The sequence below is a fragment of the Mustela nigripes genome, chromosome 16 (assembly GCF_022355385.1).
Source record: "Mustela nigripes isolate SB6536 chromosome 16, MUSNIG.SB6536, whole genome shotgun sequence".
In the NCBI taxonomy this organism is placed as follows: Eukaryota; Metazoa; Chordata; class Mammalia; order Carnivora; family Mustelidae; genus Mustela; species Mustela nigripes.
In genome coordinates, this window is record NC_081572.1 from 50,362,553 (window position 1) to 50,379,040 (window position 16,488).

At 45.9% G+C, this 16,488-nt stretch overlaps 1 protein-coding gene across 6 annotated transcripts in view; it reads left to right on the forward strand.

Moving 5' to 3' along the window:
* The window catches only part of SPECC1 (sperm antigen with calponin homology and coiled-coil domains 1), a 276,278-nt gene that overhangs the window by 163,084 nt on the left and 96,706 nt on the right, over positions 1-16,488 (forward strand). For all 6 annotated transcript variants that reach the window (XM_059380513.1, XM_059380515.1, XM_059380517.1 and 3 more), the window contains one exon: positions 5,818-7,397. In XM_059380513.1, coding sequence (XP_059236496.1) covers positions 5,818-7,397 — 1,580 coding nt within the window. The remainder of the gene's footprint in view (positions 1-5,817; positions 7,398-16,488) is intronic.

The window sequence follows — 16,488 nt, forward strand, 5'->3', positions numbered from 1 at the left end:
GAGCCAAAATCAAGAGTCAGATGCTTAACTGACTGAGCCACCCATGCGCTCCTATTTCTGGATCTTCTGTTACTTGACTGTGTGATCTTTTGGATTGGCCCTAAGTGGTTTTTTGGTTTTTTTTTTAAGATTTTATTTATTTGACAGAGAGAGATCACAAGTAGGCAGAGAGGCAGGCAGAGAGAGAGAGAGGAGGAAGCAGGCTCCCTGCTGAGCAGAGAGCCCGATGCGGGACTCCATCCCAGGACACTGAGATCATGACCTGAGCAGCGGCTTAACCCACTGAGCCACCCAGGCGCCCATGCCCTGAGTGTTTAATCTTTTCTATTTCCATCTTGTTATCATTTTTTTTCCACATACTGGGAGAGTTCCTTGATTTTGCATTCCATCCTTTCTATTGAATTTTTTAATTAAAAAAAGAAAGTATTTAAAATTTTTGAGAGCTTTTTCTTGTGCCATCTTCTTCCAAGCATTCTGGCCTTGTTTTAATGGGTGTAGATCCCCTTGAAACTCCAGCTCTGTCAGTGAGGCCATCCTTGAGCTCCCTCTATAAATGAGCCTTCTTCCTTATCAGCCCCCTCCTTGTCAGTGCTCTCTGCACTCCAAGCCTTTCGCACATTCTGTTCACTCTTTCTTTATCTACCCTTATGCCTTTAATCCAAACTAGAGGTACTTTTGTTATAATTCACTTATGCTGATCGAATAGGTAGTTTGATATTCAGATCTGTTGCTCAGATGAGTGGTTCATATAAGAACCCAATTAGGGAGTCATCAGTATATAGGTGGTATTTTAAGATCATGAGATGGAGTAGTATCACCAGGAAAATAATTTGTAATAAAAGAAGAAAAAAGGCTCAGGACATAAGTCGGAAGCTTCTGACAAATAGAAGCTTCTGACAAATAGAGGAGGAGCCAGCAAAGGAAGAGACAGAGGACTGCTGCTGGGTTAAGAAAGAAACCTGGAGAGTGGGACATCAGAGGTGTGCTTCAGAAAGGAGGGAGTAGTGCCAGCTCTGCTGAGAGGACTGATGATGTCTGTTGTGTTGGCCCATGTGGAGGTCGCCGATGGCCTCAGCAGATAGGGTTTTGGTTGAGTAATGGCAGTGGGTAGAGGAGCAAATGACAGGGGAAGAACGGAAGACAACCAGTAAACAAGATTAGATATTAGCTGGAGGACGATGTGGACTCCAGATTTCTTTTTTTTTAAAGCTTTTATTTTTAAGCAATTTCTACACTCAACGTGGGGCTTGAACTCATAACCACAAGATCAAGAGTCACATGCTCTACTGACTAAGCCAGTCAGGTGCCCCAGATTTTTTTTTTTTTTAAATAATTGAGGAGAGTTAAGTATGTTTAAATGCCTATCAGAAGGATCCAGTGGAAAGGAAATACTATTTCAAAAAGCCATAGATATATTGGGAACATTTAATGGGTTAAATAGATATGTTGGGGGGGGGACCCTAAAATGAAAAGGTTGGATATGTTGATTTGGACACTATTATGCCTGATCCTGAAAGCCCAGGGAAGAAGTTTGACATTGATGATCCGGCGGGTGAGGGGGGGGGGGATGCTTACAGATTCTGGAACAGAATAGCAAGCAAGATGTTTAAGTCATATTAGTCCATTAGATCTCCAAGCTGGGAGAGACTGGAATGGAGGACCTGTGAGCACAGTTCAGACATTTAGATGAAGCATTCTTAAGGACTTCGACTGGATCCATACCAAAAGGAAAAACAAAGCAAAAATATGGAAACATTTCCAGAAACAGCAGGTTTTAGGGTTTTAGGTTTTGGGTGGTTACCAAAAAAGAAAGGGGGGAGGACATTTAAATATATTTTTCTTTTAAAGATTTATTTTTTTAATTTTTTTAAGTGTTTTTTTTTTCAAAGATTTTATTTATTTGACAGAGAGAGATCACAAGTAGGCAGAGGCAGGCAGAGAGAGAGGAAGTGAAGCAGGCTCCCCACCAAGGAGAGAGCCCGATGCGGGACTCGATCCCAGGACTCTGGGATCATGACCTGAGCCGAAAGCAGAGGCTTTAAACCACTGAGCCACCCAGGCACCCCAAGATTTTTTTTTTTTTTTTTTAATTTCAGAGAGAGTGATCAAGAGAGCACAAGCAGGGAGAGGGGCAAAGGGAGAGGAAGAAAGCTCCCTGTTGAGCAGGGAGCCCCATGCCGGACTCGTTCCCAGGACCCTGAGATCATGACCTTAGCCAAAGGTGGATGCTTAACTGACTGAGCCACCCAGGTGCCCTTCATTTGGCATTTTAGAATGTAACATATAAGGGGCACCTGGGTGGCTCAGTCATTAAGTATCTGCCTTCAACTCCCAGCATCCTGGGATCGAGCCCCGCATTTGGGCTCCCTGCTCTATGGAGAGCCTGCTTCTCCCTCTCCCACTCCCCCTGCTTGTGTTCCCTTTCTTGCTGTCTCTGTCAAATAAATAAATGAAATCTTTTAAAAAAATCATATTAGTCTTCCCAATTATGAGGTGGAGCTTGCTTTCATTTTAAATTCATGTAGTTTGACAGCCAGCCTCAGTAGGAATAAGTGATGGTCTTGTGTGAGGATGGGGAAAAGACCCAAGAAGTAAGAGTGCCAACCAAGCGGTCCCTGTTCCATCAGCCCCAGGCTTCCGGCCACCTCTCTGCCCCCCTTGCCACGGTGTATGTGTCAGGAGCTGTGCCCCTTTTCAGGCTTCTAGGACATAATGCTTAGCAATGAGGCTTTTTAAAATTATTATTTTATTTATTTGAGAGAGAGAGTGGGAAAGAAAGAGTGGAGGAGGGTCAGAGGGAGAAGCAAACTCCCTGCTGAGCTGGGAGCCTCATGCGGGACTCGAATCTGGATCTCTGGGATCATGACCTGAGTGGAAAGCAATTGCCCAACTGAGCCCCCCAGGCGCCCTGGCAGTGAGACGTTTTTACTCACAGTACTTGAGGTGGACAGAGTTGTAGATCCTCTGACTGACTGCATTCTGAGCAATAGGACTCGCCCGCTGTGTCCAGGACGAGGACGCCTGGACACCTGCGCTGCATGGGGTGGTGAGCCGCCATGCACCAACCTTAGTCTGGTCCCACAGTGAATTTTCGCCACCCTCTACACTTAACCTATGGTAATTACAGTTTTGGAAATGATGTGTACAAAGCTGGGAAGAACCTTTAAAAAAAAAAAAGCAACTTAGGAGAACAGTCACACTAGTGACTTCCTTCGGTGCTGATAAGGTGTCAGAAGGGATTACAGAAAAAGAACAGTTGTAGTAACAAATACGACTGGATTGTGTATTTCATAACACACAGCTGGATGTCTTTCACAAATGTATTTTGACATTAACAAATTCCTCGGGGTGTAGGTAAGGTGCAAGTAGTAACACCTATGTGGAGAATGAACTAAGATTTGGCAGCAGAGGGTGGAGTCCCCTGGGGCTGGAAATGATGATAGAGCTGATCTGTTGTTCAGTTTGAGGCCTGCCCATCCGACGAATGGTCGAAAAGAAGCCTTAGTTTCAGTGTCTGTGTACGGAAGGGCCAGTGGCTCTGTGATGACCAGTTCGGATCCCCCCGGCTGCCTGTTCTGACAACAGTTTGGCCAAAACTGGACTCCCATCTTCTGTTTTCCTTAGGGGCCCTTGGCATCATCAGGATTACCTAATCCAGTGTTACTAAAACATTTTATTGCTGAGTGACTGCAATCTTCATTTTACAAGAATAATTAAATAAATCTTTTGTTCCCCGAGTGTTTTCTCCATTAAGTAGGATGCAAGTCAGACAGCCAAAAGTACTAAGTGTGTATCATAGTAGTCTTAGCTCTCCAGTAACTTAGTTTGAAAAGTTACTGTAAAAACCATAGTTTTTCTGTATATTAGTATGATAGCTTACCTTCTTTTTATTTTTAAAGATTTTATTTAATGGGGTGCCTGGGTGGCTCAGTCAGTAAACGTCTGCCTTCAGCTCAGGTCATGATCCCGGGGTCCTGGGATTAAGCTGCATAGGTCTCCCTGCTCATTGGGGAGCCTGTTTCTTCCTCTCCCATCCCCCTGCTTGTGCTCTCTCTCTGTTAAATAAATAAGTAAAATCTTCTTTTAAAAGGAGAGAGCATTTAAAAGAGAGCAGGAGCAGGGGGAGGGGCAGAGGGAGAAGCAGACTCCCTGCTGAGTGCAGAGCCTGAGAACATGCAGGGCTGGGTCACAGGACCCGAGATTATGACCCCAGCCAGAATCAAGTCCACTGCCCACCCAACTGAGCCACCCAGGTGCCCCCAGCTTAGCCTTTATTTCAGAGTTTTCAAGGGCACTTGACTGTTAGACGCAGCAGCGAATGGCATTGGCCTTCACATCATCACCTCCCGTTTCAGGATGCTCAGATCCACAGGTGCTCCTTAGTCGCGTCCTGACCACAGGCTTAGGGCTCCTGTGCCACCCTGGGCTCTGCTCCATGCTTGTGGACTGTGGCTGCTGCCAGTCTTTGTGGGCATACCCCCGCCACTTCCTCCTTTTTGGAGCCCTGGGAATTGGTGACTCCTTCTAGGGTCCTTTGTTACTGGAGATCTTCAACCCAACGTGTAGAGTTAGTTAGGTAAGTCACAGCAGTCAGCCTCCATTCATCAGGGGTCTTCCAGTTTGTAAAAATAGGTGCAAAATGTTCATTTACACCCTAACCTCTGAGGTGGGTTTCATTTCTGAGGCATATAAGAGATTGATGTCTGGGGCACTTGGGTGGCTCAGTGGTTTAAGCCGCTGCCTTCGGCTCAGGTCATGATCTCAGGGTCCTGGGATCGGGTCCCGCATCAGGCTCTCTGCTCGGCGGAGAGCCTGCTTCCCTCTCTCTCTCTCTGCCTGCCTCTCTGCCTACTTGTGATTTCTCTCTGTCAAATAAATAAATAAAATCTTTAAAAAAAAAAAAACCAATTTATTTTAATATTGTAATGTAGTTTGGACCAATATAGAAAACAGTTTTGTACCTTACATTTCCCATTAAAGATCTGTATCACTTCCGCACTATGTAAATCCCTTGAAAATTGAAAACTATACCACAGAGGCATGCAAGGTGGCCCCGCTCCGTGTACTCTTGTTTCTCTGGATACAAATAAGCACACCCTTGCCACCAGTGATTAAAGCAGCGTGTCACTGGGTTAGATTAGTCTTAACGTGGTATCGTTTGTGTGTTGTGATATCTCAGTCCAATTTGTGCTCATTCACAAGATGTTGGTGAATTAAAAAAAAATTTTTTTTTAAATTCAAGATGAACTTGCATTTTGTCGGGAAGCTGTTCAGTTGCCAAGGTTACGGTTCAAACGCATTAAGCTGCAAGTTACAGAAAACCCAATTAACGGTGCCATGAATGAAGGGTATTTATTGGTTTGTGTCATTGGAACAGCCGGCTCTAGGCTAAGCTCCAGGGTTGACAGATTGGGTAACTCCACGGTGCTACTAGGAATTCGGTTTCCTTCTTTGTGTACTCTGCGTTCTCTTCCTCTTGTGGTGACAAGAGGTGGCAGCCATTCCCAGACTTTATATGACTCAACCCTCTCCTGCTATTTCACCCAGAAACCCTGCCTTGAACCAGCAACCGTGCTGGGATGTAGTTATGAGAAGGAGCTCAGGCTTGGAGTCCAGCTTCCCCCAAAGTATAGGGCTGTGGGAGGAGGCACAGAAACACAGCCAGACCCAAATACTTATCCAGAGCCGGGGTGTGGGGGGCATGAGTAAAGGGCAATAGCTAACCTCTTCAATATCCCACGGGACTTGAAGTCACTTGGGTTTCAAGTATAAAAGTACTTGCCTTGCTTCATTGGTTTCTACTCCTTCTGTCCTTAGGGGCTGTGCCAACAACCAAACGGACAGGCATTCCAGCTCCTCGAGAACTTTCAGCAACTGTCTCGAGAGAGAGAACCGTGCCACGCGGTCCCTCCAACCCCAGGAAGCCGGTGTCTAGTCCCACTTCTTCCAGCACGCCCACCCCTACTAAGCACCTGAGGACCACTTCCACGAGACCCAAGCAAGAGCCTGAAGGCGGGGAGAAGGCTGTGCTCGAGTCCCAGGTTCGGGAACTTCTCGCCGAAGCCAAAGCGAAAGACAGTGAAATTAACAGGCTTCGAAGCGAACTGAAGAAATGCAAGGAAAAAAGGACTCCAGGCGCCGAAGGAGCTGAGGCTTCAGATGCCAGCCCAGACAGAACCTCCTCCTTGCTGGGTGACTCAGAACCCCTGATACGCACTCTAGAGGAGAAAAACAAGAGTTTCCAGAAAGAACTTGCAGAGCTTGAGGAGGAGAACCGGGCCCTGAGGGAGAAACTGACTTACCTGGAGCATTCCCCAAATTCAGAGGGGGGCGTGAGTCACACTGGGGACAGTAGCTGCCCGACGTCCCTAACTCAGGAGTCAAGCTTCGGCAGCCCGACGGGGCATCAGTTGTCCAGGGACATCGAGGAGTTCACGAACAACAGACACGGAAATGCATTACGGACATCAGGCTCTTCGAGCAGCGACGTTACCAAAGCTTCTCTGTCCCCCGATGCCTCCGATTTCGAGCACATTGCAGCAGACACCCCCTCCCAGCCCCTGTCCTCCACCAGCAACCCCTTTAAGGGCTCCAGGTGTTCGACCAGCGGCAGTTCCCCTAACAACGCAAGCGAGCTGTCCCTGGCCTCCCTCACGGAAAAGATCCAGAAGATTGAGGAGAAGCATCACAGCACGGCTGAAGAGCTCCAGGCCACTTTGCAGGAACTGTCTGACCAGCAGCAGATGGTACAGGAGCTGACCGCCGAAAACGAGAAGCTCGTGGACGAGAAGGCGCTCTTAGAAACGTCCTTCCACCAGCACCGGGAGAGAGCTGAGCAGCTGAGTCAGGAAAACGAGAAACTCCTGAACCTCTTGCAGGAGCGGGTGAAGAATGAGGAGCCCGCGGCGCAGGAGGGAAAGATCCTCGAGCTGGAGCAGAAGTGTGCAGAAATCCTGGACCAGGGCCGCTTCGAAAGAGAAAAGCTGCTCAACATCCAGCAGCAGCTGACCTGCAGCTTGCGGAAGGTCGAGGAGGAAAACCAAGGCGCTTTAGACATGATTAAACACCTGAAGGAAGAAAACGAAAAACTGAATGGGTGTCTGGACCTGGAACGGCGGAATAACGGCGCAATGGCTCAGAGTCTGGAGGAGTGCAGAGCCACGCTCGAAGGGCTGCGGGTGGAACACGGGTCGTTGAAGGCTCATTTGGAGAATGAGAAGCAGAAGGCTACGGAGACCAGCCCCGTGGGGCACACGGCCGAGGGCTGTGAGGTTCAAGAGATGTTGAGGGTTGCTCGCGCCGAGAAGGAGCAGCTGGAGCTGTCTTGCACCGAGCTCAAGCAAGAGTTAGTGAAGGCCCACAGTGAAGTCAAACATGTTTCGAGCCTGCTGGCCAAGGTAAGGCGGGGTGTACCTCTGTCCCTGTGTTGGCTCACTCTTCTTAGTCCTTCCCCTCCTTGAACTTCAGATTCACAGAGCGCAGAGAATCCGCTGCCCAGCCTGAAGGTCTGTTCCGCACAGATCGGGGGCACAAAAATGAAACACTCCAATTTCTGACTGTGGCCAGTTCCAAGTGTAGCAGGGATAGAGTAAATCAAATGAGTGAGTATGACGCAGGGAAAAAGAGTATCACAGGATAGCTCAGAGTCCAGTGCCATGGAGGAGCGCCTAGAATAACTGGGGACAAAGGAAGGTAGTGCAAGAGGGCTTCTTGGAAGAGGCAGCAAATAAGCTGAGTCTTACTGGCTCAGAATAAGAGAGAGTTAACCCAGGCCTATCAGTTAGCATGCTTTGGGCTGCTGGTAATAGAGAATTAAACTCATCCCTAATTTTCCTGCCAAGTAATAATATAACACTAATTTGGTGGGGCTTGTGGTGTTTCCCCCCCCCCCCCAGATTTATGTATGTGTGTGTCCTATAAGTTAAAAAAAAAAGTTTTAGGGGTACCTGGGTGACTCAGTAGGTTGGGAGTTTTGTTTCAGCTCGGGTCACGGTCTCAGGGTCATGGGACCAAGCCCCACATAAAGCTCCCTGTTCAGCAGAGAGTCTGCTGGGGATCCTCTCTCCTTTTTCTTCCATCCCTCACCCCCTACGCCCCCAGCCCTGCTCACACTCATGCGAGTGCACGCATACATGCTCATACACACTCTTTCTCTCTCTCAAATATAAATAAGTGAATCTTCAAAAAAATTTTAGGCTTATCTTGTCCGTACTCTTTTTTTTAATTCAATATTTTCTGAGCATATTCTCCTCATTATTCTTTGAAACATGATTTTACGGCCAGTCAGTAGTCTCTTCTATAAACATTTCATATGTCATTTACTGGTCACCTGTTTGTTGAACATTTATATTCTTTTCCAATCTTTTGATATTGTAAAGACTTTTTAAAATATCTGATTATTTCCTTAGGAAAAATTCCTAAACACTGATTACAGTGTCAGCATATGGCCATTTTAAAGACACTCGATACATTCAGCCAGTTTGCCCCTCAGAAATACCATTCTGATGTGTTCCTACCAGCAGGTCCGTGAGAGTGCTCATTTCCCTAAACCCCTTCCAGGGCTTGGTATCAAGTCACTGGGTCATTCACATTTGAGTTCATTGCCTCTTTTCTCCTCGCCGCCTTCACTGGGAAAGATCTTCCTCAATCCACAGTGAAATTAAATGATCACGATTTCAGTTTTTAAAATAATCCTTTAAAAAAAATGAAAAATAAAATAAAATAAAATAAAAATAATCCTTTAACCAGTCTGGAACTTGGTTACAAGATGAAGATTGCCGGTAACTCCAATATTCTGCTGGCTCATAGTGGTGCCGGGAAGGTACGGACAGGTGGCTTCCTGTTTCCTGTTCCCTCCAGGCTCAGGGGCTGTGATGTTTGGGCTCCCCTGGTGAGAGAGGTTGAAGCCACTTCCCACCTTAGCACAGGGTTGTCACTGTTTTAAGAGACAAGTTGTGCCATGAGCTCACAGGGGATTTTTCTCTACGGCTTCATCTGCCTTCAGATTAGTCTGTTGCAACTTGATCCTGGCATTGGGCCGTGTGGCGATCTGAGTGGTAGATGGTGTTAGGAGTTGATTTGTTTTAATCATTGTTGGTGTTCCAAATTTACAGAATCTTATTGGAAGTATGGAAGCAGTCCCATTAGAAGGTACTAGGCAGCTGCCTAATTAAAGTTTAAATTGGTAATTGTAGCTTAACACTAAGTTTTGGGGTCTGTGGAATCGGTTTCCCACCATCACTGTTGCAAAAAGCTCTATCTCCTGGGTGACCTTCTTAAAGTACCCCCTCCATCCTTCATCGGTCTCTTTGCATTTTGATTGACATTACGTTAAATGTACATGTCACCAAGAAATATCATCTAGTATCTCAAGACAGTAGCTTCACTTTTTCTGATCATGAAATTATATATTCATCACAGAAGGTTTAGAAACTACAGAAACACATGAAGAAGAAAATTAATGTTACCTTTAACGGCACCAATTGGAGAAAAATGCTGCTAGCATTTTGCTATATGTCTTTTCAGATGTTTTCCCAGTGAATGCACGTTTGGGCAAGCATACAGACTTGTATCAACATAATTAAAATATTAATAATCTTCTTATTCAGAAGGATAGAGCATGTCACTCCACATTCCTTGAATACAAAGACTGGGCTAGATTAGTTTATCAATTCTACTGTTCATCTGTTTGATTAATTTGTTTCTACTTTGATCTTTTTTCATCTTTCATTCATTATTCATCCTTGGTATTTTGAGTAAAATTCTCTGTTTAAGTCTGTCATTTCTTGGTTGATAATGAAAGCATTTAAAGGTACGAATTTGCCTTTTATTGTAGCTTTAGCTACATGAAGACAACTCAATTTACAATTTTCTGGGACAAACTAAGTCTTATTTGAAGAAAAAGAAAAAAGGTTTGCATTCTCTGTGGAGTACCAGGAACAGCATATATGTTTTAAAACAAGCTGTTAATTTTATAATCATATATTACGTATTTTTTATTACTTGCTGACGTTTGTCAGTAGGATGATAGAGGCTCTAACTGGTATTCTGAGGTAAGAGTGTGTGAGGCACCATGTCACACAGAGTGTCTTTTACATATTTTGAGATCCTAGGTCTGTAATTTTGTGCCATCTTTTTTCTTAAGATTTTATTTATTTATTTGACAGGGAGTGATAGAGAGCACAAGTAGACCAAACAGCAGGCAGAGGCAGAAGGAGAAGCACACTCCCTGCCAAACAGGGAGCCTGATGTGGGGCTCAATCCCAGGATCCTGGGACCATGACCTGAGCCTGAGGCAGATGCTTAATGACTGAGCCAACCAGCCCCCCCCCCCTTTTTAAAAGATTTTATTTCTTTATCTAAGAGTGAGAGCATGAACCAGGGAGATACAGAAGGAGAAGCAGGCTCTCCTCTGAACAGAGAGCCTGATGCAAGACTCGATCCCAAGACCCTGAGATCATGACCCAAGCTGAAGGCAGGCACTTAACTGATTGAGTTACCCAGGGGCCCCTAATTTTGTGCTGTCTTATGTGTGTAGATCTGATCAGTAGAGTTGGAACCTGTGCTAATCTTCCTGTCCTTTTCTTTTACCTTCAGAAAGATAAAAACCCAGACTTCCTAGGCTGACTGGAAGCTTACTTACTGTAGAAGCCCCAAAGCAGAATATTGACGAATGCACCAGCAGCCATGAATTCAAGCTTATAAGGTATAAGGGACTCATGCCCCAAAGAAGCAGGAGCACGTTCAGCACAAAACCATCATGAAGGACAGGAAGGTTGTGGATTGGCAGGTGGAAAGCTTGGGTCATCCTGACTTAGCTAATGGTTCAGTCTGTGACCTTGGGCAGGCCCCTGTCTGCTGTACAATGCTGAACAGAGAGATCTTGGTCTTGTTTAAAGGGAGCACCTTCAACATTCTATCAAGGATGCTTGTTGTAGGCATTTTGTTGTGTACCTTTTATTGAGTGATACAAGTATTTTGCTTGCTTTTATTTTTTAAAGGTTGGAGATTGAATTTTTCTACATCTACTGTAGATCTGAGACCTCAGCTATGATCTTAGAGTAGTTTTTATGTGATCATGATGCTATTCTGCTTGAACTTGTTCATGAGATAAATTACAATAACAGATTCTCTAAGGTAGTCTAGTGTTAAATCATCTTTGCATTCCCGGGGTAAATTCTAATCCTTCGGTTCTCAGTGGCCTCACCAGACATTTTCACATAGAGCTCTCATGTTTATCTGCCGTAAGCCAATGTCAGGGTAAGTGTCCCGCTCATCACCAAGCAGTTTTCTTGGTGATGAACAGCTTCTACCTGAACTCTGCATTCATCTGCTGTAATTCTCAGCAGAAGGTGAATGTTATGAGAAAATGAGATCACCTGTTTCTAAAGAGGAAAATCAATACCAAACCATCCTATGATCTGATAGTGGTAGTAAGTCCATGTAAGTTTCCAGTTTGGCTAAGTTACGTAAGTGATTCAGATGCTGTGAGAAGAGCCTCTGAAAAGCCTTAAAAGATATATATATATTTTTTTAAAGATTTATTTATTTATTTATTTATTTATTTATTTACTTGATAGAGATCATAAGTAGCCAGAGAGGCAGGCAGAGAGAGAGACTGGGAAGCAGACACCCGCTGAGCAGGGAGCCCAATGTGGGGCTCGATCCCAGGTTCCCGAGATCATGACCTGAGCTGAAGGCAGAGGCTTTAACCCACAGAACCACCCAGACGCCCCGATTAAAATGTACTTTTTGGGGGGTGGGGTGTACAGGGTGGATCTGTTCCTCACACGGTAAATGGAAAATTGGTAGGACATCTACAATCATTGTTATGATTTCCAAGGTTTTTTATTATTCTCCTTTCTTTGTCTTCTGCTCTTATCTCCATTCTTTTCAGCTTCTCTGATACCCAACAGGAACATTCTGCTGGCTGCTTACTGTGTGATTATAAACCATGCCTCTGTATGGCTTTGAGGAGGGGTTTCCTTTCCACAGAGTCTGGGTGGCTCAGCATCCTATAAGCCACGCACACGGCTGCCCTGGCCCGAGGCAAGCAGAGTGTCATAGCATGGGATTCCTACACTTGATCTTAGCCAAAAGGCTGAGAAGCGATACAGCTTGGGGTCCCTGGTTTTCTGGACAATAACGCAGTCCAGGTGTCTGTTTTTCTGACATTGAGATTTTCAGTTGTTCAGGATCTTGATTTCAAGTTAGAAATATTTTTATAAGGCTTGAAACCCAGAAGTTCTAAAAGAAAATACTGACCCCACCCCACCCCACCCTGCCCCCAAGGTCAAAAGCTTATAGGTGGTGTCCTTAGAGATTTAGTTCTTTTTTTTTTAAGGTTTTATTTATTTGACACAGATACAGAGTACAAGTAGGCAGAGCAGCAGGCAGAGGGAGAAGGAGAAGCAGGTTCCCCGCTAAGCAGGGAGCCCGATGCGGGGCTCGATTCTAGGACCCCAACATCATGACCTGAGCCCAAAGCAGCTGCTTAACTGACTGAGCCATCCAAGCGTGCCGAAATTTAGTTCTTAATATAGAAACTCAGGTGTCTCTTCCAGAGGAGAAACGAGATTATGAAGCAACACTTGCTGTGAACGGTCGGGGAAAACTAGGGGTACAGTAATCCCTGTGTGACCAGTATTGGTCACCAGCCCTAACTCATTAGGGGGGGGGCCATTGGCCACAAATGGCAAAACCAGAATTTGAGAGAAAGATGCGGCAAGGACATGCCCTCAGCTCTGTGTGGTCATTGTCCCCACGGCAGATCAGCTGGTATCACCGTACGGAAGCCCCCTGCCCAACCCTGGCATCTTGGAGGAGGTCAGAAGTATTGGAAAATCTGTATAGGTGGAGATCAGGAGAACGTACGGACCCCTTCCCCTTCGTGCGTCACACACTGGATACTCTTGGGAGAGTTGGTTAAGGTTGAACTATTCAGGCTACAGACATGGACATTGTGGTGGTCCTCAGCTCAGTTTCCCCATTCTCTCTATTGCCTTTGGCTGACAATAGTTATCAGTTCTCTGGGCGGACCAGAGTCTGGTGACTTCGTGCTGGGAAGAAGGCAGTAAGAAACTTGTGTGGGGATGCCTGGGTAACTCCATGGGTTAAGTGTCTGACTCTTGGTTTCGGCTCAGGTCATGATCTAAGGCTCTAAGTGGGGGCATGGAACCTGCTTAAGATTCTCTCCCTCGCCCTCTGCCCCTCCCCTCTGCATGCACCCGTGATCCATTGATCTCTCTCTCTCTCTCTCTCAAAAAAAAAAAAAAAAAGATGGGGCGCCTGGGTGGCCAGTGGGTTAAAGCCTCTGCCTTCGGCTCAGGTCATGCTCCCAGGGTCCTGGGATTGAGCCTCGCATTGGACTCTCTGCTCGGAGGAGAGCCTGCTTCCTCCTCTCTCTCTCTGCCTGCCTCTCTGCCTGCTTGTGATCTCTCTCTGTCAAATAAATAAAATCTTAAAAAAAAAAAAAAAGGAAAAGAATTTGTGTGACAGAGCCTGCTTTCCAGCTCTCCCAAGGAAGTCGAGAGGAGACACTTACCCAGACAGCTTGGGGAAAGGCCTGCAAGTTCTGCAGGGGAAGCTTTCAAGGTGAGCCGTTGCTCAGAGACTGGGCCTCAGGCCCCAGTCTGGTAGCGCAGAGCTTGAAGCCTGCTGTGCACCAGGAGCTGGAGCTTGAGCCTCTGTAGAGCCAGAATGCCCTTTCGTCCTTTAGTAGGTCAGACAGGACAGTCATGTGGCCCAGGACACAGAGCAGTCACATGTCATGATGACTGGCGGCTCCCTCCGCTCCCCAACCTCCCCCCTGCACTACTACCAATTAGGGCTCTGTTCTTGCAACCTTTTGCAGGGAGGTGGGAGCTGAACCTGAGGGTTTGGCCAGGAGACATCCCATGTTTGAGTAAGAGTGGTCTTGCCAGTAGACCCTGACCCACAGGATCTGTGCTCCTGCTCCCTGTGCCCCCATGTAACTCAGAGGAGGGGGCACCACTTCTCCTGCAGACCCAGTGTGGTTCCCCCTTTTCTGGATTTCCTGGGCTGACTCCCCCTTCCATTCTGAGGGGCCCATTTGTCCCTTTAGACATAATAATATCTTCCCTGACTTAGGCCTGAACACCATTCTTCCCTTCAGTTGACCTTAGGACTCCTCTGCAAAGCCCCAGCCTTTATCTCTCTTGGGTGTGTGGGTGTGAGCACTCCTCTGAAAAGTCTAGAAAGTTCCCAAAGTGAAATACAGATTTTTACCCTCTTCTCTGAGTGTTTTATAGCCATTTTTCTTTTTCCATAACAAAAGTGTAAACTAAATTAGCATGTTCTCCTCTCCCTTGGCAGAGCAGCACTGCAAAAAAAAAAAAAAAATAGTTCAGGTTTTGGCCAGCATGAATGAAACATGGCTCTCCATCAGCAATAGTATATACTCAGAACAGGGCCAGGAATTAATAAGCAAAAGGAGTTTTGGAGGAACCAAGTTAGATGTAAAAACAAACAACAAATTCTTACAAACTCAACAATTCTTACTCCTGGTGAAACCACTCAGTCAGTGCAAGTTTATTCACTTTCGTATTAGACGCAACCGACCCTTGACCAGTACGGGTCCTTTTATATGTGGGGTTTTTTCCAGCGAATACAGTACTGTAAATGAATTTTCTCTTCCTTACGATTTTCTAAATAACATTTTCTTTGATTTCCTTTATAGTAAGGATACAGTTCATAATGCATATCACATACAAAATATACTTCAGCCCCACTGTTTATGTTACTCATGAGGCTTCCCAGTCAATAGAAGGCTATTAGTAGTTAAGTTACAGTGGAGTTAAAAAGTTATAGTTTAGTAAAGTCATAAAGTTTTGACTGCAGTGGGGGGAGGTTGGTGGCCCTAATCGCCCCCCTCCCCATGTTCAAGGATCAGCTGTGTAATTTTAACATTGTGATTACTTCCATATATTAGGTATCTGGGAAGCACTCGTTGAATAAGTGAATGAAGGAGACACTAGTAACCGAATTAGGGGAGAGGCTGCTATAATTCTATCAATATGTTAAAAAATAAAATTTATGGTATTTTAGTAACTAATACTTTACTGCTTTTTCTGTGTTAGGCCCTCGTTGGCCCTCTAGATCATTTAATCTCATTTAATCATCAGAATTTTGTGCTAGAGGTACTGTCATCATCTAATTTTTTGCATCTGAAGAAACTAAGGCAGAGAATGGCTAGGTGACTAGCTAATTGATGAGGAAGGCCAAGGTTCAAAGCTGGGTCTGACCCCAGAGCTCGTAACTCCTCTTCACTGATTTGTGCTGCTTCCTACTTTACATAGCAATGAAGAAGAGATAGAAAAATTCTGGAGGCAGATCTAAGGACCCCGACACATTCTGGTCTTAAGGCCAAAGCCTTTTGCTCAGAAGAAAACCACCTCTCAAGGCTCAGTGAATGAGGAGAATTTTACTTGCTGCGAACACACTAGAAAAATTCACAGTGAAAACCTGAGTCATCAGGACATGTCCTTTCGTTTGATTTACAACCTGAATCTTGAGGAGAGTAGGAGGTCACCGGGGGAGCTGGTGGGGTGGGGACAGCAGGAATGTGACCAGAAGAGAACATCTCGTTCTCGGGCCGGAAAGGTTGGCCCGACCCTGGAAGTGACGCCAGTAGCTTCCAGAGGCTGGGAGTGCGGACCCTCAACGATACCTTTTCCTTTGTTTCAGAGCCTGGCAGGGCAGGGGAAGGGTTCTCACCCCTTCTGCCTCTGAGCCACCCTGCTGGTCCTTGCGTCCCCCAGCCTGGAAGGCCGGAGACCAGACTCAGCCCTGTAGGGGGAGTCCCGAGTGGTCTCTGCTGCCATCTATCTCTGGGGCTGGTTCTAACCACCTCTTCTCCAGGAAGGACTGGGGCTCTGCAGAGAAATTCATTTGAGTCTGTCTGTAATGCCATTGGGCACGCCCTGTTTCTAGAGCAAGTTGATTTTTGGAGAGGAGAGGTCTTCCTTGCAATGTGTGAAAGTAATTTCTTTAATGAAAAGGAGACATTGGAAATCACCTTGCTGGTTGTCGGATAGAACAGTTGTTGAACGAAAAACTGGCCAGTGGGAAGGCCAGTCATGTGGACGGCAACCCAGAGCCTGAAAGGGTCATGGAGATACACGGTGCTAGCCCTAGCTGCCTGGTAAACTGGACCGTTCTTTTTTTTTTTTTTTTTTAAGATTTTATTTATTTATTTGACAGACAGAGATCTCAAGTAGGCAGAGAAGCAGGCAGAGAGATCGGGGAAGCAGGCTCCCTGCCAAGCAGAGAGCCCGATGCGGGGCTTGATCCCAGGACCCTGAGATCATGACCTGAGCTGAAGGCAGAGGCTTTAACCCACTGAGTCACCCAGGCGCCCCTAAACTAGACTGTTCTTTTAAGTGGCTTAAATTCTCCCTCCCTCTATTTGTCAATCTGTAAAATGAATTGGGGTGCCTGGGTGGCTCAGTGGGTTAAAGCCTCTGCCTT